This window comes from Pan paniscus, chromosome 8 (genome assembly GCF_029289425.2).
Source record: "Pan paniscus chromosome 8, NHGRI_mPanPan1-v2.0_pri, whole genome shotgun sequence".
NCBI lineage: Eukaryota > Metazoa > Chordata > Mammalia > Primates > Hominidae > Pan > Pan paniscus.
The window spans coordinates 55,301,614-55,324,526 of NC_073257.2; the positions used below are offsets into that span (position 1 = coordinate 55,301,614).

At 36.4% G+C, this 22,913-nt stretch overlaps 1 protein-coding gene and 1 non-coding gene across 2 annotated transcripts in view; one reads left to right on the forward strand and one right to left on the reverse strand.

Annotated features, from left to right (window-relative positions):
* Positions 1-1,701: 1,701 nt before the first annotated feature.
* The window catches only part of ZNF33B (zinc finger protein 33B), a 47,597-nt gene continuing 26,385 nt past the window's right edge, over positions 1,702-22,913 (reverse strand). Inside the window, 2 exon segments of the mRNA XM_034930349.3 lie at positions 1,702-3,378; positions 3,380-5,451. Of these exon segments, the coding sequence (XP_034786240.2) occupies positions 3,265-3,378; positions 3,380-5,451 (2,186 nt within the window). The 3' untranslated portion in view covers positions 1,702-3,264.
* On the forward strand, positions 15,885-15,990 carry LOC112441057 (U6 spliceosomal RNA). Its single transcript, XR_003029039.1, has one exon. It is a non-coding gene; the product is annotated as a U6 spliceosomal RNA (small nuclear RNA).

Consider the following 22,913-nt stretch of genomic DNA (forward strand, 5'->3'; position numbering starts at 1 on the left):
TTGCATCATTATGGTTCATTTGTTACAATTGATGAGCCAATAGTGGTACACTGTTATTAACTGAAGCCCAGAGTTGACACTAGGGTTTACTCTGTGTTTTCCGTTCACTGTTTTCCATTCTCTGCATTTTGACAAATTACAATACCCTACAGAGTACTTTCACTGTCCTAAAAATCACCTACCTGCCATCCCTCCTTTCCCCTCAACTCTCAGCAACCACTGGTCCTTTGACTGGCTCGACAGTTTTGCCTCTCCCAGAATGTCATATAATTGCAATCATACAACATAGAAAGCCTTTTCAGATTGGTTTTCACTTAACAATAAGCATTTAGGGTTCCTATATGTCTTTTAATGACTTGATGTCTAATTCTTTTTTATCATATACCTGAGGACTACATTCTACAACCCTGCTATAATTGCTTATTAATGTCAGCAGGTTTTTGTTGTTTATTTAGAATTTTCTACAAAGACAATCATGTTATTTGAGAACAAAGACAGTTGTATTTCCTCCTTCCAAATTTATGTGCATTTTATTTCCTTTTTTTTGGTATCACTGCATTAGATAGCACTTTCCGTACAATGCTGAAAAGCAGTGGTGTTCCTTGCCATGTTCCTGATCTTAGTAGGAAAGCATTTAGTTGGAAACATCAAGGATGATGCTAGCTGTAGGGTTTTTTGTAGTAGTTCTTTATCAAATTGAGTAAGTTCTCCTGTATTCCTTCTGTGTTGAGAGGTTTTATCATGAATGGATATTGGATTTTGTCAAATGCTTTTTCTGTACCTATTGATATGATCATATTTAATCTTTGAACTGCTAATGCATGCAATGGATTGCACTGAATATCAAATGTTGAACAAGGCTTGCATTCCTGATTTGCTAACATTTTAAGGATTTCTGCATCTGTGTTCACTGGAAATATTGATCTGTAGTTTTCCTTTCTTGTAATGTTTTTGCCTGGTTTTGGTATTAGGGTAATCCTGGCCTCACAAAATGATTTGGGAAGTGTTATCCCTGCTTTTATTTTCTGAAAGAGACAGTACAGACTTGGTATCATTTCTACCTTAAGTATCTCGAAAAATGCACATCAGTGAATCCATTTGGTCCCGGCACTTTTTTTGGAAGGTTTTATTATTATTAATTTTATTGAGATGGAGTCTCACTCTGTCACCCAGGCTGGAGTACAGTGGCACAATCTTGGCTCACTGCAACCTCCACCTCCCAGGTTCAAGTGATTCTTCTGCCTCAGCCTCCTGAGTAGTTTGGACTATACACGCATGCCACCACGCCCGGCTAACTTTTTGTATTTTTAGCCACCGCGCCTGGTCTTGGAAGGTTATTAATTACTGCTTCAATTTATTTAATAGATATATATGCCTATTGAGATCTACCTTTTATGAGCTTTGAGAGAATGTATCTTGCAAGGAATTGATCCATTTTAGCTAAGTTATCAAATTTATGGACAGAGTTGTCCATATTTCTTTCTAATCCTTTTGGTGACCATAGGATCAGCTATGATGGCCTCTTTCACTTTTGATATTAGCAGTATTTGTCTTCTGTTTTTTCTTAATCTAGCTAGAGGTTTATCAATTTTACCCACCTTTTCAAAGAACAGTTTTGGGTTTTATTGATTTTCTCTTTTCAATTTCACTGATTTTTACTCTAATTTTTTTCCAGGTTACTTTGGATTTAATTTGCTCTTCTTTTTCTAGTTTTCCAAAGTGGAAGCTTAGATTACTTGTGTAATCTAGGGTCACCAGACTGTAAAATCTTAGATTATTTGTATGATCTGATCATGTAATGTAGTGTACAATCTTCACACTGTCAATAAAAGCCCCATGCCAGCTTGATTCTGGCTCTTCTCCAGCCTCAACCCTCCTCTTCATATTCTCAAAAGTCTCTGAAGGCCCAGATCCCTGTCTGGGTACAATGAGCAATGAAATGACAGTCCAACAGCCCTGGGCAGCAACTGGGCTGTATGTGTGGGCCTCTTTCCAGGGCCCTGTCTTGGAGAGCAGCTGCTTAAATAAAATTTGGACTATCACTTATGCTGAAGGCTGGAGTGTTCACATATGTACCCCAGGCAGTTCATGGCATGGGATGAGCCACAGGTAGTAAGAGAAAGGGAGTAACATGGAGGCAGGCCTAGATCTTCACACGTACAGGATAGATTTTTTTTTCAGATAATTTGTTATTTTGATTTATAACTTTTAAATGGATAAACATTAGCTCTGTGGGTCTCTATTTAAATTGTTTCAGGACACGACAAACACCTTGGATGGGCCTGATGAAGTAACCACTACTAAATTAGGATACCTACTTCCTATTCACAATTACGTTAAATACCATTATGCATATGAAACACACGATTTATATCACATACCACTTGTACATATGTAAGTCCTATGAACTTCAGGGATAATTCACAGATGTGCTTAATGCTATTGCCCTGATTACTCAATTTATCTATGCTTTACAAAAAGCTTCATAGTCAAGTGGATGCCAGGGATAGGGATGCAGAAAGGGTGTGGTTATTAATACAACAAGGGAACTACTTGAGGCTAAATCCTGATTCCTTTGTAATCCTGAAACAATACAGATCTCAGACTCCTTTTCCATTATGTAAACTAATTGTGTTGATGGTTACTCAAATGTAAAAGTGGTAAAAGTTTGTTATAACCACACACACACACATACACGTACACACACACACAGAGTGCACGCAAACCATAGCAAAATCTGAGTAAGTCTGCATCTACTAGCAAGGTAACATCGATTTCTTGGACTTGACCATATACTATGATTATATATTATCCTTAGAGGAAGCTTGGTGAAGGGTACATGGGAATTCTCTGTACTTATTACAACTTCTTGTGAGGTTATTTTAATTATTACTTTTTAAAAAATTCTTAAAGCTTTATATTCCACAATGTACATCTATAAATTATTGTTAGGTACCTTAAAAACTATTATGGCATCAAACTCAAAACAGAACTTGTCATATTTTATTTCTAAGCAAAATTTTCACTTTAGATTTCTTAAATTGACAATTTTCTCCTCAGTGTAAATGCCAACATAATCCTATTTGTAGTTTTGCCAAAAACTTTCACAAATTCAAAAAAATCTGTGAGGTTCTATGCCAGTATTAACCATCTGATATTCAACAGAATATCACTTCCTAACAAAAGCCATCCTATAGTTGTTGTAGTCTATGGGTTTATCCCCTACTGTTACTTTGGGGTAACATAAGGCGAGTTTGTGGATAGTTATTGAACATTCAGGATGTCAACAGGCCTTTCTCCACAGTGTGAAGACTCTGAGGCATTATGGAGGCTGACTTGTGGCTGGAAATTTCTAATATCCAATTCATTCATAAGGTTTTTCTCCTATGTGTGTTCTCTGATGTACAATGAGATTTGACTTTTGAGAGAAAGTTTTCCTGCATGTGTTACATTCATAGGGCTTTTCCCCTGTATGTGATCTCTGATGTTTAGCAAGGTCTGATTTACGGTAAAAGATTTTTCCACATTCATTACACTGACAAGATTTCTCTCCTGTGTGAGCCCTGTGATGTACTGTGAGTGATGATTTGTGACTAAAGGATTTCCCACATTCACTGCATTCATAGGGTTTCTCCCCCGTGTGCTTTCTCTCATGTAAAATAAGTCCTGACTTCACACAGAAAGATTTTCCACATTCGTTACATTTATAAGGCTTTTCTTGTGTATGGGTTCTCTGATGTACAATTAGAGCTGACTTATGGCAGAAAGCTTTTCCACACTCATTACATTCATAGGGTTTCTCCCCTATGTGAATTCTCTGATGCTGAGTGAGTTGTGACTTCTGGCAGAAGGTTTTTCCACATTCATTACATTCATAGGGTTTCTCCCCTGTATGTGTTCTATTATGTTTCGTTAGGTATGATTTATTGTAAAAGATTTTTCCACATTCATGACATTCATAGGGTTTCTCCCCTGTGTGTGTTCTATAATGTTGAGAGAGGGTTGACTTATGGCTAAAGAATTTCCCACATTCAGGACATGCAAAGGGTTTCTCCCCTGTGTGCGTTCTCTGATGTACTGTGAGGTCTGACTTCAAGCAGAAGGTTTTCCCACATTCATAACATTCATAAGGTTTCAACCCTGTATGAATTATCTGATGCCTGGTGAGTACTGACTTGTGGTAGAAAGTTTTCCCACATGCATTACATTCATAAGGTTTATCTCCTATGTGAGTTCTCTGATGCTGTGTAAGATGTGACTTTTGACAAAAGGATTTCCCACACTCAAGACATTCAAAAGGTTTCTCACCTGTGTGAGTTCTCTGGTGTACTGTAAGGTGTGAATTCATACAGAAGGATTTTCCACATTCATAACACTCATAGGGTTTCTGCCCTGTGTGTGTTCTCTGATGTTTAGTGAGGTCAGATTTCTGGTAAAAAGTTTTCCCACATGCATTACATTGATAGGGTTTCTCCCCTGTATGTGTTCTCTGGTGTAATGTGAGGGCTGACTTATGGCTAAAGGCTTTCCCACATTCATTGCATTCAAAAGGTTTCTCCCCTGTGTGTGATCTCTGATGTTTAGTGAGGTTTGACTTCTCCCAGAAAGTTTTTCCACATTGATTACATTGAAAGCGTTTCTCTCCTGTGTGCACCCTCTGATGTCGAGTGAGATGTGACTTCTCCCAGAAAGCTTTCCCACATTCATTACATTCAAAGTGTTTCTCTCCTTTATCATCTCTCTGAAGCTGTGACAGACACAATTTCCTCCTGAAATTATTCCCACTTTCACCACAATCATAGTGTTTCACAGGTACCCCATCATGTTTAGAAAGGGTGGACTTCACACATAAGAACTTCTCACAATCACTAAATTCATAGTGACTGTCCTTTGATGGAGGTATCTGATGGAACAAGAGGGATGAACTATCACAGAAAGTTCTCCCAAATTCATTATAGTCACAGTTATTCTCTTCTGCATTCTCTCTCTTCCGTGTATTGAATACTGCCTTTTCAAGGAGGGTTTCCTGACATATACTGTATTCAAAATTGTGCTCTAAAGTTTGAATCTTCTCATGCTGCAAAGTGTTCTCACGATGACTCAGAGTGTTCCTATTTTTCAAAACTTCATTTTTCTCTCGAGTATGAGTTTCATCATGCTTAATATTGAGTAACAATTTCCCACAGGCATTAAATTCGTCAGACTTTTTTCCTAAATAGTTTATCTTACTGATAACCAATTCTGAAACAGTGTTGAAACTCATTCCACATGAGTCATACTGACAGAACATTTTTCTGGAAGGAAAAGAACTTATGTCCATGTTAAATGGTATTCCTATTACATTACCTTGTTCCTTAGTCAGCATTTCATTATTGATGAATACAACTTCCCACAAATGTTTAGACTGATTTTCTTGGCTCCTCTCTTTCAGGTGATCAGCTGTCCAGACTTCTACAAACAAACAAAATTAATCTTACCATATAAATACCAAAACATCTCTTAGGGAATGAAATCTCTACACAAATGCCCTATGTTGTAGCTGACTCTGGTTTTTTGGCCAATTTCCAGAGATGAACATAATTGCAAGTGCAAATTTTTTTGTATTTCATGAGTTTGGAGTGAAAAAACAAAAACAAAAACCAGAAACAAAAGGCCTAGGCTAGTGGAAAAACAGAGAGGAAATTAACTATTTGAATGCACACACTTGGTTTCTAATGTAAGAAGAATAATAGCAACTGCTTACATCTGCATTTCCCCATGCATCTCCCCAAGAACTATAAAGGTCAGCATAAGTGGAGCAAATAATATTATCTATAACAACCCATGACTTTAGCATAACTAGGAGATGGAGAATATTACTCATTTCAAATCACCACTATGCAATAGATATTCAAATACAGCAAAAAGTGACAGCCCATGCCTACAAAGAGAGTCAGCCAGAGACTGTGGTGATCACATGGAATAGAGGAGACAGACAGCCCAGAGAGGATGAAACACAAAACTACTCCCAGAAAGGGAAAGTTTTACTATGAGTGAGAAAATGCTCAGAAGATGTCTGAATTCACATAGATTAAAGCTCAGGCTACTGGGAAATCCAAGAGAAGAGACTTGGATTGTATGTAAACTAAAGAGGCAAAGGGTAATCAAACTCAGGAATGAAGTTGTAAAGAGGACAGAGTAATCACAGAAAATAAGACTTGTAATTCAAGTCTTATTAAAGACTTATTAAAGACATTCCTTATTAAGGAATCTGTCATGGACTAAACTGTGCCCCCCAAAAATGTGTATGTTAAAACCCCAACCTCCAGTGTGACTGTATTTGAAGATGAGGACTTTAAGGAGATTAACTAAGGTTTAATGGGGTCATAAGGGTAAGACTAATACAATGGCATTCATGTCCTTATAAGAAGAGGAGGAGACTGGAAAGCACATGCATGAGCTCTCTTTCTCCCCCTGCCCACCACACCCGACCACTGGTCATATGCACAGAGAAAAGGCTGTGTGAGGACACCAGAAGAAAATGCCATCTGCAAACCAAGGAGTGAGAACTCACCAGAAACCAACGCTGTTGTCACCTTGACTTTAGACTTACAGCTTCCACAATTGTGAGAAAATTTATTTAAGCTACCCAGTCTGTTGAATTTTGTTACAGCAGCCTGAGTAAAGTAAAAAAGAGCCAAAGGGGAAACTACACTTGACTGAAACTTGAATAAACAGCATTGTAAAGGAGAATGAAACAGAAAAAAGAGAAGAAACAATAATTTTAAAAGAGTAAGAAAAAAGAAAATTGGATCAGAAAGAAAGTTCTGGATAAAGCTGGTCTACAATTAAATAAATAAAATTATAATATAGTATATATGTTATTGCAGTCCTTAAAGAAGAAAAAAGAAAACAATGGAATAAATCTAATATTAGAAAGTATAATCTAAGAAAACTGTCCAAAAATAAAAGACCTGATCCATGATGGTTCCTATTCAAAAGAACCATCATGAACCTGGGAAAACTGTTGAGCAACAGTTTTCTCTAAAACATATCTTAATAAAACTACTAGATGTTAAAATTGAAGAAAAAGTACTCTGGACAAAAAGACCAAGTCTCAGCAAACTTTTACTTTGATAATGAGTCTTGAAATCAGGTAATATTATACATATGTCTCAGCTTTTATTTTTCAAAGTTTTAGTTATTGTAGTTCCTGTGTATTTCCACATAAGGTTTAGAATTACATACTCAATTACTACAAGAAATCCTGCTAATTGCTACATGGAATTATATTATTTTAAATCTATAAGTCATTTTAATGACAAAACATGTCAGCAATATTGAGCTTTCTGACATAAGCAGGGAGTTCCACTTGTTTAGGTCTTCAATTTCTCTCTGCAGTGGATTATTGTTTCTAGTGTGGTCTTTCACATCTTTTGCCAGACATAGCTGTAAAAAAAAATTTTTGATACTATTGCAAATAGAACTTAAAAATTGCAATTTCCAATTGATCATTTCTTATAGAAGATTCATTTTTACATATTTTTCTCCTGTCACCTAGCTACACTTAATAATTCTAGTCATTCTTTTTCCCATATCTTGGGAGACTCCATTAGATTTCCTACGTAGATAATCATATCTTTTGTGAATAAAGACATTTCTACTTCTTTTCCACTCTAGTCTCCTTTCTTTTTCTTCCTTGGTTATACTAGATAGCATATATTATACTATCAAGTATGAGTGTACATCCTTGTCATGTTTCTGATATTGGAAAGAAATCATTCCATTTTTCACAATTATATACAATGTCAATTGTACATTTTCTATAGATGACTTTTATTAGATTAAAGAAAGTTATCTTCTATTCTTCATTTGAGAGTTTTAATCAGAAATGGATGCTAAATTTTGTCAAATGCTTTCTCGCATATGTTGAAATGGTCATACGGGTTTGACTTTTTTTCTCTTTTTTTCATTTTAATACAGGGCAGAGATGACTACATAATTGATGGGGCCAGTGCAAAATAAAAATGTGAGGTCAGTTACTCAGAATGTATAAAAAGAAGTATAGTAAAAGGTAAAATAAATTATGCTTTTTTCCTTTAACATATTTTACTACTTGTAAAATGTAATAGGTATAATAGTAACATAAAACAACATAAATTTACAAATCACAAAAAACAGTTTTGTTGTAATAAACTTTAAATAATACAATAATTACTAATAGTTTGTTAATATGATACCTTGATTGATCATAAGATTTTCTGGCACTCTTTTTGCAAATTCATTTATTAAGTCATCGAAATTTATATTTTTAGCAACTTCATTTTCAATATATAATTGAAAGTAACATGTATTCTTGGCAAATGCAAGATAAGTAATTTTTGCTAATTTTTAATTTTGAGAAGGTTGATTTTTCAGCTGATGCAATCATTAGGGACCTGTTGGTTCTTTATACGTTGTGACAATATGGGCTAAATTTCTGATTTCTGATATATTACTGCACAATAAAAGTTAAAAAAATACAAGTTTTGGTATATATAGACAAAGACTGGAGTAGCAGTTCTCTGCAATTAATTCTTCGTGAATGTTAGTTTTGTACAAAACTGAATTCAATTTTACATGTAAATTTACACAACGGCATTTTAATGTTTCCTCTGACATTTCCTACATCTTGTACAAGAAACCAAAAATGGCTTCATGATTTGCATATAATTGGAAACATCTGTTTATGCAGTATATTGCTGTATTTTCAAATGCAAAAAAAAAACTATTTTTAAAGTTGACTTCTTTGTTAATACTTGATTCATCCAAAATTTTAAATGAAAATAATGTTCTCTCCCATCAAATGAAATTCCTATTTCTAAGCCTGTGGATATTTGCTTTGCAATGTTGCAGCAGTTCTTAACACCAGAGAATCTACACTCCAAAGAATTCTAGTAACTGCCTAGTGTGCCTTAACACAATGTCCACAAGTATGCTTTTATTTTCTAATACTTTACTGACCATGATGACTGCCTGAAAGCTGGAGGTTACTGTCCCAGTACTCAGCCCAGAAAATTAGTATTTCCTAAGAATGTCAGAGGGACAGACTTAGGGGAGGGACAAACCAGCCTCATGCTGTGGGTCCTCTCTGGGTTGCAAATGTTCATGAGTTTGCTGCTGCTGCAACCAATGCAGACAAAGGTCATGGCCTTGGCCACCCACACACAATTCCAGAACACTCCCAGGCCATACTACACAGACCAACAGCTGAGTAGGGCACTGCCTCTCAAGTATCCTGTCTACTTGCACACATAGTCCAGTGTCCATCAGACTTCACATACAAATCACGAGTTCAAAGATAAAACTGTGAAGAACTTCAAGATGGCAACAGCAGGGCATTAAGTGAAGTACAGGATCCCTTCTTACAAGAGTGTAGCAACGTGTGACTGCACAGGTCACCTAGCCATGAAGTTGGCCGAGATACAGGGAATTACACTGACTGCTTTTCAAATGTTGAAAAAGCCTGCCAGGGATTAACCACACTTGGTCATGAGGTATTAACAACCTTGTTATATACCACTGGTTTCTAATCACTAGTGTTTTTGAATTTATGTTCATGAAGGACACTGGTCTACAGTTTTCTTTCCTTGCAATGTCTCTGTCTGGTTTTGTTATTAGGGCAATGCTGGACTCAAAGAATGATTTAGGAAGTATTCCCTCTTCTTGAATTTTCTGGAAAAGTCTTTATAAATTGGTACTATTAATTGTTTGCTGGAATTCACTACTGAAGCATCTAGGGACCTGGGGTTTTCTTTGTGGAAAGGTTATCTATTTGTTTTGGAGCAAGCCGTAATAGCTGTTTATTTGAATGAAACTGTTCATTTCATCAAAATCGTCAAACTGATAACTTACAGGTGTAGTATTCCCTCACTTCCTTCATAATATCTATAGAATCTTCAGTGATACATCATTCTTATTTTTGATATTGATAATCTGTTCCACCTAGAAGTTTATCCATTTTATCGATCTTCTCAATGAAACAGCTTTTGGTTTCACCGATTTTCTCAACTGTTTTTCTGGTTCTACAGATTATATTGTTCTCCATTTTGTTTTTTATTATTTCCTTTCTTCTACTATTATATGGATTTGTCTTCTTTTCTACATTCTCAAAGTGGAATTAGCTAAGACCATTGATTTAGACCTTTCTTCTTATCCAACACAAGTTAAACTTCATACATGTGTATATTACATATATACCTTTGTATAAATGCATACACATGAAATTCCCTCTATGTGAAATTTACACATTATATATTTAATATATATTACACATAATACATTATATCCCATATATGACAAACGTCATATATGCATTTACATATTGTGGAAACTACTTCATATATGCATTTACATATGGTGGATATATATGCACACAATACAAACACACACAATGCTTATTTGTGTCGCATAAGAAAGATCTCAAATCAATGACCTCAGGTGCTTCCACCTTAAAAAGCTACAAAAAAGCAAATTAAACCCAAAAGTAAGTAGCAAAAAGGACTAAGGATCAAAATGGAAAACAATGAAATCAATGAGTATTGTATGTATTTTATATTTCCTATAAATTTCCTATATGTAAATTTCCCATAAATTCCATTTTCATTAACCCAAAGTTCAAAACACTTTCTAATTTCCTCTTCGAATTCTTCTTTGAAGCATCCATTACACAGACTTATATTCAGTTTCCAACTATTAGGGATTTAATAGATACTTCTGTTATTGATTTTTAATTTAACTAAATTTAAACCCCTTATGGTGGGAGAAAATACTCTATATGACTTCAATCCTTTTATATTTATTAAGATTTGCTTTATAATCAGGATGTGATTTACCTTTGTTAATATATTCGTTCATCTGCCCTTGAAAAGAATGTATATTCCACTGTTTTATTTGGGGAGGAGTGTGCAGAAGAATATTTTGTAAATGTCAATTAAGTTATTTAGGGTTAAGTCTATTATATCTTTGCTCCTTTTCCATTTCCTGTTTTATCAATTATTAAAAGGATGCTAAAGCCTCTGATTATAACTGTGGATCTATTTCTCCTTCCAGATCTATCAGATTTTGCTTCAAATATTTTGCAAATCTGTTACTAAGTTTAGGATTGTTAAATCCTCTTGATGAAATGATCTCTATCAATATGAAAAAAAATCTTTATCACTGGTATTCCTGGCTCTGAAAGCTACTTCATCTGGCTGTCACAGCACTGCAGCCTTGTGAATAATTTTACCATTCTACATCTTTTCCCATTCTTTTTGTTTATCTATTTGTCTTTGAATCTAACATGTTTCCTTTATAGGCAGCATGATTGGATCTTATTTTTATTTATCTTATCCAGAAATCTCTGCCTTTAAATGGGGTGTTATATACCATTTATATTTTCTGTGATCATCAGTTTATAAAAGCTTTAATCAGTGTACTTTTCAGTAACAGTATATATATGAATCTTCCAATAGTATATACTTTACTTCTTTTTCATAGCCTTTTCAGGCTGTGATTGTCATGTATTTTCAATATATGTTATAAACCCCACAATACATTTGATGTTATTTTTGTATAAAGTCAATATCCTTTTTAGAGACTTACATAAAGAAAAATATCTTGTATACATATCCAAGTAGTCAACATTTCCTGTTCTTCATCCCCCTGAGTAGATCCAGATTTCCATCAGACATCAGAACATGTCTTGCGATGCAGGTCTGCTGGAGAGGAAATCTTTCAGCTTTGTTTAACTGGAATGTCCTTATTTCTTCACTGTTTCTTATAGCTATTTTTACCAAGTATATAACTCTACATTGAGTTTTTTTGCTTTTAAAACTAAAAATAATGTTCTACTATTTTCTCTGTTGCCTCATTTAAGGAGAAATCTGTTATCATCCTTGCCTTTGTTCCTCCATAAAACATGTCCTTTATCTCTGGCTGCTTTGAGGACTTCATTTTAACACTGATTTAGAGCATTCTGGTTATGATTCATGTGGCTTGGTGTAGTTTTCTTCATGCCTCTTGTGCTCAGGGTTTGATGAGCTTCTTAGATTGGTAGGCTCCCAACACATTTGGAAATTTTTTCATTATTCTCAAAATACTGTTTTCTGTTCTTTTCCCACTTTCCTTTTAGAGACTCCAATTCCATGTGTGTTAAGAGACTACCTGAAGTTCTCCTAAAGCTCACACGGGCTTGCTTTTTTTTTTTTTTTTTTTTTTTTTTGAGACACAGTCTCACTCTGTCACCAGGCTGGAGTGCAGTGGTGCAATCTCAGCCTCACTGCAACTTCTGCCTCCCATGTTCAGGTGATTCTCCTGCCTCAGCCTCCCGAGTAGCTGGGACTACAGGTGCCTGCCACCACACCCGGCTAATTTTTGTATTTTTAGTAGAGACAGGGTTTTGCCACGTTCGCCAAGATAGTCTGGATCCCTTCATCTCGTGATCCACCCACCTTGGCTTCTCAAAGTGCTGGGATTACAGGCATGAGCCACTGCAACTGGCCCAAGGGCTTATTTTTCAAATATGCTTTTTCTCTGTTTCATTTGGATGGCTTCTATTACTGTGTTTTTAAGTTCAATAATCTTATTCTTCTGCAATCTTTAAACTGCCATTAATTCTTGCTCTATGTAATATTCTTTTTTTTTTTTTTTTTTTTGGGGGGGGAGACAGGGTCTCACTCCGTCACCCAGGCTGCAGTGCAGAGGTGCAATCTTGGCTCACTGAAACACCCACCTCCCAAGGCTCAAGTGATCCTCCCACCTCAGCCTCCCAAGTAGCTAGGACCACAGGCATGCACCACCACACCCAGCTAATTTTTTTGTTGTTTCATTTTTGGTACAGATGAGGTTTCATCATGTTGCCCAGGCTGGTCTCGAACTCCTGAGCTCAGGAGATCCACCTGCCTTGGCCTCCCAAAGTGCTGGCATTACAGGTGTGAGACACCAATGACTGGCCATGTATTTTTCATCTCAAGCATTATAGTTTTCATTTCTGGAAATCTGATTTCTATCTTTTCTGTTACACTGAATTTTGATTTGTTTTTTTTTTTTAATCTTCCGCGTCTCTACTTAAGTTTTAGAACATATGGAACCAAATTATAGCACTGTTTTCAATGAACCTGTCAGTTAATTCTAATATCTATGGCAATTCTGAGTCCATTTCAATTTCCTGGTTAGTCTCTTTGAGAAAGCTCATGTTTTCCCATATGTCTGTAAGTCTGGAAATATTTCAATGGATGGAAGACTGAGAGTTTTACTTGGTTGGATGCTGGGTACTTTTGGCTTCCTGTAAGTATTTTTGTGCTTTGTTCTAGGATGCACTTAAGTCACTTGGAAACAATGTGACACTTTCAGGTCTTGCTTTTATGATTTCTTAGGCAAATCTGGAGCAGTGCTCAGTTTGGGGCACATTACTCCTCACCACGGAGAAAAGACCTTTCTGAACACTCTACCCAATACTCTGAATTATGAGTTTTTCCACGCTGGCTGGCAGGATCAGTCCTTCTCCAGGCCCTATGTGAGTACTGTGTACTGTTCCCTCTGATTCTTTTCAAAAGTTATTTCACGCATTTCCTCATATACATGAGCTGATTAGTACTTTGCTGAACATTCATGGAGGCCCCTTTACAGATCTCCAGACCTCTCTCTGTGTGCATCTATCTCCTGCAAGCCACCAGTGCTCCTCAACCCCCACAGCTTCAAATTCTAGGAAAGAACTGCCAAAAGGCCTTGAGCCAGCTTACTCCACCACCCCAATTAAAATATCCAGCCCAGTCATGGCAGTCTGAGAATAGTGGAGTACAATGCCTACCTAGGTCATTGAGAAGAGATTCCAAAAGAAACCAAGAAGACCAGAGACTACTGCCCCAATCCAGATCCCTGATCATAAAGCACAGTATCACCCACCCAGAGAAAAGCAAAACACTGCTGTAGCCTCCAGATCCCGAATAATGGAGCAGGACTCTCACCTAGGGCCAGCTGTAAGGACAGAGAGTTCCAAAACATTCCTCCAGAAAACTCACTTTGTTCAGAACAGAGTTTGGGTGAGTGCAAGCCTAAGATCACCCTCAAAAAGAATGGAAATTCAATGATAACCAATTAAGAAGAGGGTAGCAGTTCTATGACAGCAACAAGCTAAACCACAGACCAACTGAAAGTTTACTGGAGAGAGCAAGGGAAAGAGATGCCTAAGAAGAGACATCCAGGGCAATTAGATGTCTTCCTATCTACCAGAAACACTCATACAAATACATACACAGATTTTCCACAGTCATGATTTTTAAATTTATGTTTTCTAGGAGGTGACTTTCAGAATGGCAACATAAAAAGCAAACTCAAAGCCTCAAAGACAACCCTCTAGAAGGAACCCAAATTTAACAAGAACAAACTAAGAGCAACATACAGTCCAGGACAGTGTTGAACAATAGAGCAATATGTCAGCAATCAGTAGCGGCTATCAGCAAAGTGTAACAGCAACAGAGGCAGACAGGCTAACACAGCAATCACAGAAAGATTCACTCAAAGAGATCACTGTTAACACCACTGCCATCCTAAAGATAGTGTGCATTTCTAAGGCAGGACCCTCTGACAAGCATCATCAGTGAGAACCCAATGGGAGTGAAAAAGCTTCTCTCAAATAGTAGTCAAGTTGCCTAAATAAATAAGAAACAACAAGCCCTAGAGAGAATAGAGGAATCAGTATCTAGAGAAAGTACAAAGTATTCTCTAAAATGTCTATTCTTCAACAAAAAAATTACAACACATACAAAGAAACAGGAGACTGTCATCTATATACAGGAAAAATGGCAGGCAACAGCAACTGTCCTTGAGAAGATCCAGATATCAGACTTAGCTGACCTCAAAGCACTTATTTTAAATATGTTCAGGCCAGGTGCAGTGGCTCACGCCTGTAATCCCAGTACTTTGGGAGGTTGAGGCAGGTGGATCACCTGAGGTCAGGAGTTCAAGACCAACCTGGCCAACATGGTAAAACCCTGTCTCTACTAAAAATACAAAAATTAGCTGGGTGTGGTGGCCAGCACTTGTAATCCCAGCTACTCTGGAGGCTGAGGCAAGAGAATGGCTTGAACCTGGGAGGCGGAGGTTGCAGTGAGCTGACATCATGCCTCTGAACTCCAGCCTGGGTGACAGAGCAAGACTGTATCAAAATTAAAAATAAAAATAAAAATAAATATGTTCATAAGGAAACACTATTTAGAAAAGGGAGGTATGATGATGTCTCATCAAACAGAAAAATATTAGTAAGAAGACAGAAAAGAATACAATGAAAGTTCTGGATTCAAAAATTATAACTGCAATGGAAAACTCACTAGAATGACTCAACAAAAGACTTGGCCAGGTGGGGTGGCTCACGCCTGTAATCCCAGCACTTTGGGAGGCCAAGGCAAGCAAATCACCTGAGGTCTAGGAGTTCGAGACCAGCCTGACCAACATGGTGAAACCCCGGGGTCTCTACTAAAAATACAAAAAAGTTAGCTGAGTGTGGTAGTGCATGTACCTATAATCCCAGCTACTCTGGAGGCTGAGGCAGGAGAATCGCTTGACCCCATGAGGCAGAGGTTGCAGTGAGATGCGATAGTGCCATTGCACTCCAGCCTGGGCAACAAGAGTGAAATTTCATCTCAAAAAAAAAAAAAAAAAAGAAAGAAAAGAAAGGTTGTAGCTGGCAAAATAATCAGTAAACTTGAAGATGGATCAATAGAGATTAAGTAATCTAAAGAACAGAGAGAAATAAGAGTGAGGAAAAATGAAGAAACCCTCAAAAAATGAGGAATACCATTAACTACACCAATATATTCATAATAGAAGTACCAGAAGGAGGGGAAAAATATCAAGTAGCAGAAAAAATATTCAAACGAATGGCTATGCTCACCTTGCAACACATACACTAAAACTGGAACAATACCAAGAAGATTAGCACAGTAGCTACACAAGAAAGACAGAGAAGTTCATGAAGTGCTGCATTAAATTAAAAAAAAAAAAAAAGAGTCCAAAAACTTGCAAATCTGTTGACGAAGAGAAAATCCTGAAAGCATCAAGAGAAATACAACTCCTCACATGAAGGGAATGTCCTAAGATTAACATATGACTTCTCTTCAGAGACAGTAGAGGCCAGAAGGAGGCAGGATGACATATTCAGTGTACTGAAAAAAAATTTTTGTTAATAACTTGTCACCTAAAATAGCAGAACTATTTGCAAAACAGAGGGTGAAAATTTAAAATCCTCAAATTAAAAAACAAATAGAAACCAAAAAAACTTGAGAATCCATTGCTAGTAGACTAACAATAAAAGAAAGAAAAGAAGTTCTTTAGGGTGAAAACAAGTGATTCCAAACACTAGTTCAAATCCACAATTATTGTGGGTAAAGGCAATGATACGAGAGAGTAAAAAAGGCACACTTTTTCTCCTTTCTTTTCCTACCCAATTTAATAAGCAAATATGTATAAGTCAATGTTTGTATTGTTGGACCTATAACATATAGAAATGCAATATATTTAACAATAAGGCAGGCTAGGCATGGTGGCTCACGCCAGTAATCCCAACACTTTGGGAGGCTGAAGCAGGAGAATCACTTAAGCCCAGGAGTTCAAGATCAGCTTAGGCAACATACTGAGACCCTATCTCTAAAAAAAAATGTGTTTAATTACCCGGGCATAGTGGCGCACACCTATAGTCTCAGCTACTCAGGAGGCTGAGGTGGGAGTATTGTTTGAGTCCAGGAGGTTGAGGCTGCAATGAGCTGCGATTCTATCACTGCACTCCAGCCTCAAGGACTCAGAGAGACCCTGTTTCAAAAAAAAGAAATACATTGATAAACAAGGAAACAAATAATAAAGCAAAAAAAAAAAAAAAAGAATAAAGCAAAAAAATAAGCAGAGCAGCTGGGTGTGGTGGCTCATGCCTGTAATCCCAGCACTTTGGGAGGCCAAGGCGGGCAGATCATCTGTGGTCAGGAGTTCGTGACCAGCCTAGCTAACATGATGAAACCCTGTCTCTACTAAAAACACAAAAATTAGCTGGGTGTGGTGGCGCATGCCTGTAATCCTAGCAACTCGGGAGGCTGAGACAGAAGAATCACTTGAACCCAGGAGACAGGGGTTACAGTGAGCCCAGATCGTGCCACTGCACTCCAGCCTGGGCAACAAAGCGAGACTCCATCTCAGGGGGAAAAAAAATAGGTGCAGATCTGTACTGGAGTAAGGAAATTACACTAGATGTTAAGTCTGAATCCACACAAACAAATGAATTAAAGCAGAAATGAAGAATAAGAAAGTTAGTATACCAAACTCTACAAATAGATACTTCCTATCTTTTTTTCAGCTTCTTTAAAAGACATCAACACATGAACACAGGGAGGGGAACAACACACACTGGGGCCTACTGAGGGGTTGGGGGCGAGGGGAAGAAACTTAAGAGGATGGGTCAACCACCATGGCACACATATACCTATGTAACAAACCTCCATGTTCTGCACATGTATCACAGAACTTAAAGTAAAAAAAAAAAAAAAAAGACATCAAATGACATAAAGTTACAATTACAGGTTGAGTATCTCTTATCTGAAAGCCTTGGCATCAAAAGTGTTTCTGACTTTAGAGTTTTTTCCAAATTTTGGAATATTTACATTATACTTACTGGTTGAGCTTCCCAAATCCAGAAATCTAAAATCTGAAATGCTCCAACAAGCATTTCCTTTGAGCATGTTGAGCATGCTGGCACTCAGTTTCAGATTTTGGAGCATTTGGGATTTTCAGATTTGGGATGCTCAGCCTGTATAACAATGTATTGTTGGGTTTTAAATATATATGCAATATATATAAAAATAACAAATGGAGAAGAGGAAATAGAGCTATATATAGGTAATGTTTCTGTATTTTACTAGAGTTAAGGTAGTAGAAATCTGAAGTAGATTTTGATAAGGTAAGATTTATTAGGTAAGTTCTAGAGCAACCACTAGGTAAATAAATTTTCAAAGAGACATAGTAATTTTAAAAATTAAAACGTTATACTAAAATATATTCATTTCACGTTGTGTACACATAAACATAGAGAGTGGAATGAGAGACACTGGAGACTTGGAGGGGTGGGGAGGTGGGTGAAGGATAAGAAATTACCTGATGGGTGCAATGTATACTATTATGCTGATGGCCACACTAAAAGCCCAGACTTCATCTCTGTGTGATATGTCTGGGTAACAAAACTGCACTTGTACCCTCAAAACCTATAAAAATAATAAAATATATTCATGTCATGTAAAAGAAAGCAGAAATAAAAGGAATAGAGTATCAAAAAAGCATGAGACCAAAAACAAAAATGGCAGAGGTAAATCCAACTACAGATGCTCCTTGACTTATGATCAAGTTACATCCTGATAATAGTCAAATTAGTTGAAAATATTGTTTTTCCACTTAAAATGGGAACACATTCTAGTAAAGTCAGAAAAAATAGTTAAGTTGAACCTTTGTAAATCCTGAAAATACAAAGGGGTTTCAAACCCAATAAACCCATTGAAAAGTTAAAAAATCATAAGTCAAACCATTGTAAGTCAGAAACCATCTGTATAGCAATAACGACAGGAAAAAGGGAATGATTTGAAAATCCAATCAAAAAGCAACAATTCTCAGGTTGTTGAAAGTGTGAAAGTCCAAACGTGTGCTATCTATAAGAGATAGATACAAACAGGCTGAAAATTTGAAAACAGAAAAAGATATATCAGGCACATGGCACCTATAAGGCTGGAGTAGCTATCCTAATATCACACAAAATACACTTTAACACAAAAATTTTACTAAGGATAAAGAGGGGAATTTTATTAATATAACAATAAAAGGGTCAATCGATAAAGGAGACATAACAATTCTAAGCATATGTACTACTAACAGAGCCTCAAAGTACGCGTAGCAAAAACTGACAGAATTAAAAGAAAAAATACACAAGTCTATGATACTAATTGCAAACTGTAATAACCCATTTTCAATAATGGTTAGGACAACTGGGCACAATATAAACATGGAAACAGAAGATATAGATGACACTCTAAAGCAACCAGATCTAAGAGATATAGACAGAACATTCCACTTGAAAACAGTGGAATAGGTATTCTTTAAAAGTACACATGAAACATTCCCCAGAATAAATTTAAAATGATTCTCTGACCACAGTGGAAATTACAAATCAGTAAGACAAAGGAATTTTGAGAATGCACAAACATGCGCAAATTATATAATACATTCCAAAGTTTAAAAGAAAGTCAAAGAAGCAACAAGAAGGCAAATTAGAAAAAATGCTATGAGGTAAAAATGAAGACATACTCAAACTTATGGAACACAGATAAAGCAATGCTTAGAGAGAGATTTGTAGCTGTAATAACCATATTAAAAAAGATCTCAAATCAATAAACTAATTTTCCACCTTAAAACACTGGAGAGGAGCAGCAATACAAACTCAAAGCAAGAAGAAGGCAGGAAGGAAAGCAGAAAGATTATAGAGTAAAAATTAGTGAACTAGAGAACAGAAAAATAGCAGATTCCTGGAAAAGATCAACAAAATATACAAACCTCTAATTAGACTGACATTGAAAAAAAAAAAAAAGAAGATTCAAATTACCAAATGTAGGGATTAACGATGTATTACTAGTACTGTTACAGAAATAAAAATAATTACAAAGAATGGTATGAACAATGTATGTCAACAAATTATTTAACTTCAACAAAATGGAAAAATCCATAAAACAAAAACGACTAAAACCAACTCAAGAAGAAAAAGAAAAATCTGAAATGACCTACACAAGTAAAAAGATTGAAGTTGTAAATTTAAAACTCGCCATTACAGGTGGGATGCAGTGGCTCATGCCTGTAATCCTACAACTTTGGGAGGCCAAGGCAGGCAGATCACTTGAACTCAGGAGTTTGACACCAGCCCAGGCAACATGGTGAAACCCCCTCTCTACAAAAAAATTACAAAAAATTAGCTGCATGTAGTGGCATATGCCTGTAGTCCCAGCTACTTGGGAGGCTGAGGTGGGAAAATTGCCTGAGCCTGGGAAGTCAGGCTGCAGTGAGCCATGACTGCACCACTGCACTCCAGCCTGGGCAATATAGTGAGGCTCTGTCTCAAAAAAGACAAAAAACAGACAAGAAAACTTCCCACTACAAAAACAAAAACAAAACCCAGGTCCATATGGTTCACTGGAGAATTTTATCAAACATTTAAAAAGAAGTATCAATTACTCAAAAACTCCAAGAAAATAAGAAGAAACACTTGCCAGCTCATTCTATGATCCCATTACTACCCTGGTACCAAAATCAGACATGAAAAAACTACAAATGCATGTGTCATGATTACAGACCTATAAATCCTCAACGAAATACTAGCAAATTTCATCTAGTAGTATATAAAAAGGATTACATACAATGATCAAATGGGATTTATACTAGTAAGGCAAGTTTGGTTTATCATTTCAAAAGCAATTAATACATCACATAAGCAGAAAAGAAACAATAACCACATGATCATCTCAGTATACAGAGAAAAAGCATTTAACACAATCCAATGCCCATCTTCTCTATAAAAACAATCAACAAACCAGGAATAGAGTTAAACTTCCTGAGCCTGATTAAAGGCATCTACAAAAAGTCCACCACTAACATCATACTAAATAATGAAAGGTACAATGATTTTACTCTAAGAACAAAAACAAGATAAGAATGCTGTCTTGCCAGTTACACATCACACAGGAGATTCTAGTCAATACAAGCAAGGGGAAGGGGAATTCAGATTGAAAAAAAAAAGTGGAACTATATGTATTTGCAGTTGACTGCTCATGCATATAGACAATCTTAAAGAATCTACTAAAACACTATTAAAACTAATAAAAGAGTTCAACAATGTTGTAGGGTGCAAGTTCACTAACAACAAACAAATCATAAATGAAATTTTAAAAAGAATTCCGGCCAGGCATAATGGCTCAAGCCTGTAATCCCAGCACTTTGGAATGCCAAGGTGGCTGGATCACCTGACGTCAGGAGGTTGAGACCAGCCCGGCCAACATGGTGAAACCCTGTCTCTACTAAAAATACAAAAAAGTTAGCCAGGCATGATGGCATGTGCCTGTAGTCCTAGCTACTTGGGAGGCTGAGACAGCAGAATCGCTTGAATCCCAGAAGCAGAGGTTGCAGTGAGCCAAGACCGTGCCATTGCACTCCACCCTGGGCAATAAGAGCAAAACTCTGTTTCAATAAATAAATAAATAAATAAGTAAATTCCATTTACAATAGCATCAAAAAGAATAAAATACTTGTAACTTTAATCAAGGAAATACAGAGCTTGTAGTCTGAAAACCACAAAACAATGATGGAAGTAATTAAAGACAGCCTAAATAAATGGAAAGGCACTGAATTGCATTCATATGGTTAAGATGGCAATAACTGCCAAATTAATATCTAAATTCAACACAATCCTTACCAAAATCCCATCTGCCTTTTTGAGGAAACTAACAAGCTGGTCTAAAATTTCATGTGGAAATTTAGGGAACTGAATATAATCAAAACAATCTTTAAAAAGAAGTAGAAAGTTAGAAGACATACACTTCTCAATTTGAAAATTTGCTACAAAATTACAATAATCAAGATGGCATGATAGTGGCATAGAAGTAAACGTGAAATAAAATTGAGAATTCATAAATAAACACTACAATATATTATGTTCAGTTAATTTTCAACAATGATGCCAAGAAAATTTAATGCTGAAAAATCACCTTTTCGGCTGGTCGTGGTAGCTCACGCCTGTAATCCTAGCAATTTGGGAGGCTGAGGCAGGCAGATCACAAGGTCAGGAGTTCGAGCCTGGCCAATATGGTGAAATCCCATCTCTACTAAAAATACAAAAAAAATTAGCCAAGTGTGGTGGCGCATGCCTGTAATCCTAGCTACTTGGGAGGCTGAGGCAGGAGAAATGCTTGAACCTGGGGGGCAGAAGTTGCAGTGAGCCAAGATCATGCCACTGCACTCCAGCCTGGGTGATGGAGTGAGACTCCGTCTCAAAAAAAAAAAGAGAAAAAAGAAAAATCACCTTTTCAAGAAATGATGCTGAGACAACTGAATATTTGTATGAAAAACAACCAAAATTATTCCTTTCCTCACACCATATACAAAAACTAACTGAAAATGGATCACAGGTCTACATTCAAAAGCCATTACTTAAAGAAAATATAGGAGTGGATCTTCATGCCCTAGGGATAGACAAAGCCCTTTTAGATAAAGTACCAAAAATACAAGCAACAAAAGAAAAAACAAATTAGACTTCATGGAATGAAAAACTCTTTTGCTACCAAGTACAAAGTAAAGACAGCAAAATGCCAACCCACAAATGGGAGAAAAATACTGGCTAATAATATATGTAATTAGCAACTTGTACACAGAATATGTAAAACACTCTTACAACTCAACAATAAAAGGACACATAACACAACTACATAATGAAAAAAGGAATTGATTTTTCTCTATTAAGCTTCTATCCTCCAACTTGGCTATAAAGACTTAATAGTTTTGGGAGTTCTTTAGAATTTTCTCCTTAGGCAATCATGCCTGTACAAACACAGAAAGTTTTATTTCTTCCTTTCCCATCTGTATGCCTCTTATTTTGTTGTCTTATGGCATTACCTACAATTTCCAATGAGATGTTGTGTAAGAGTGAAGAGACAGGACATCTTGTTTCCTTATCTTAGGGAGAAAGTATCCAGTGTCTCACCACTAAGTATGATCTTAGCAGTAGGTTTCCTGCAGATTTTTTTTTTTTTTTATCAAGTTGAGGAAGTTCTTCTCTATTCCTAGTTTGCTCAGTTTTATCATGAATGGGTGTTGAATGCTTCTTGTCCATCAATTGACATGATACA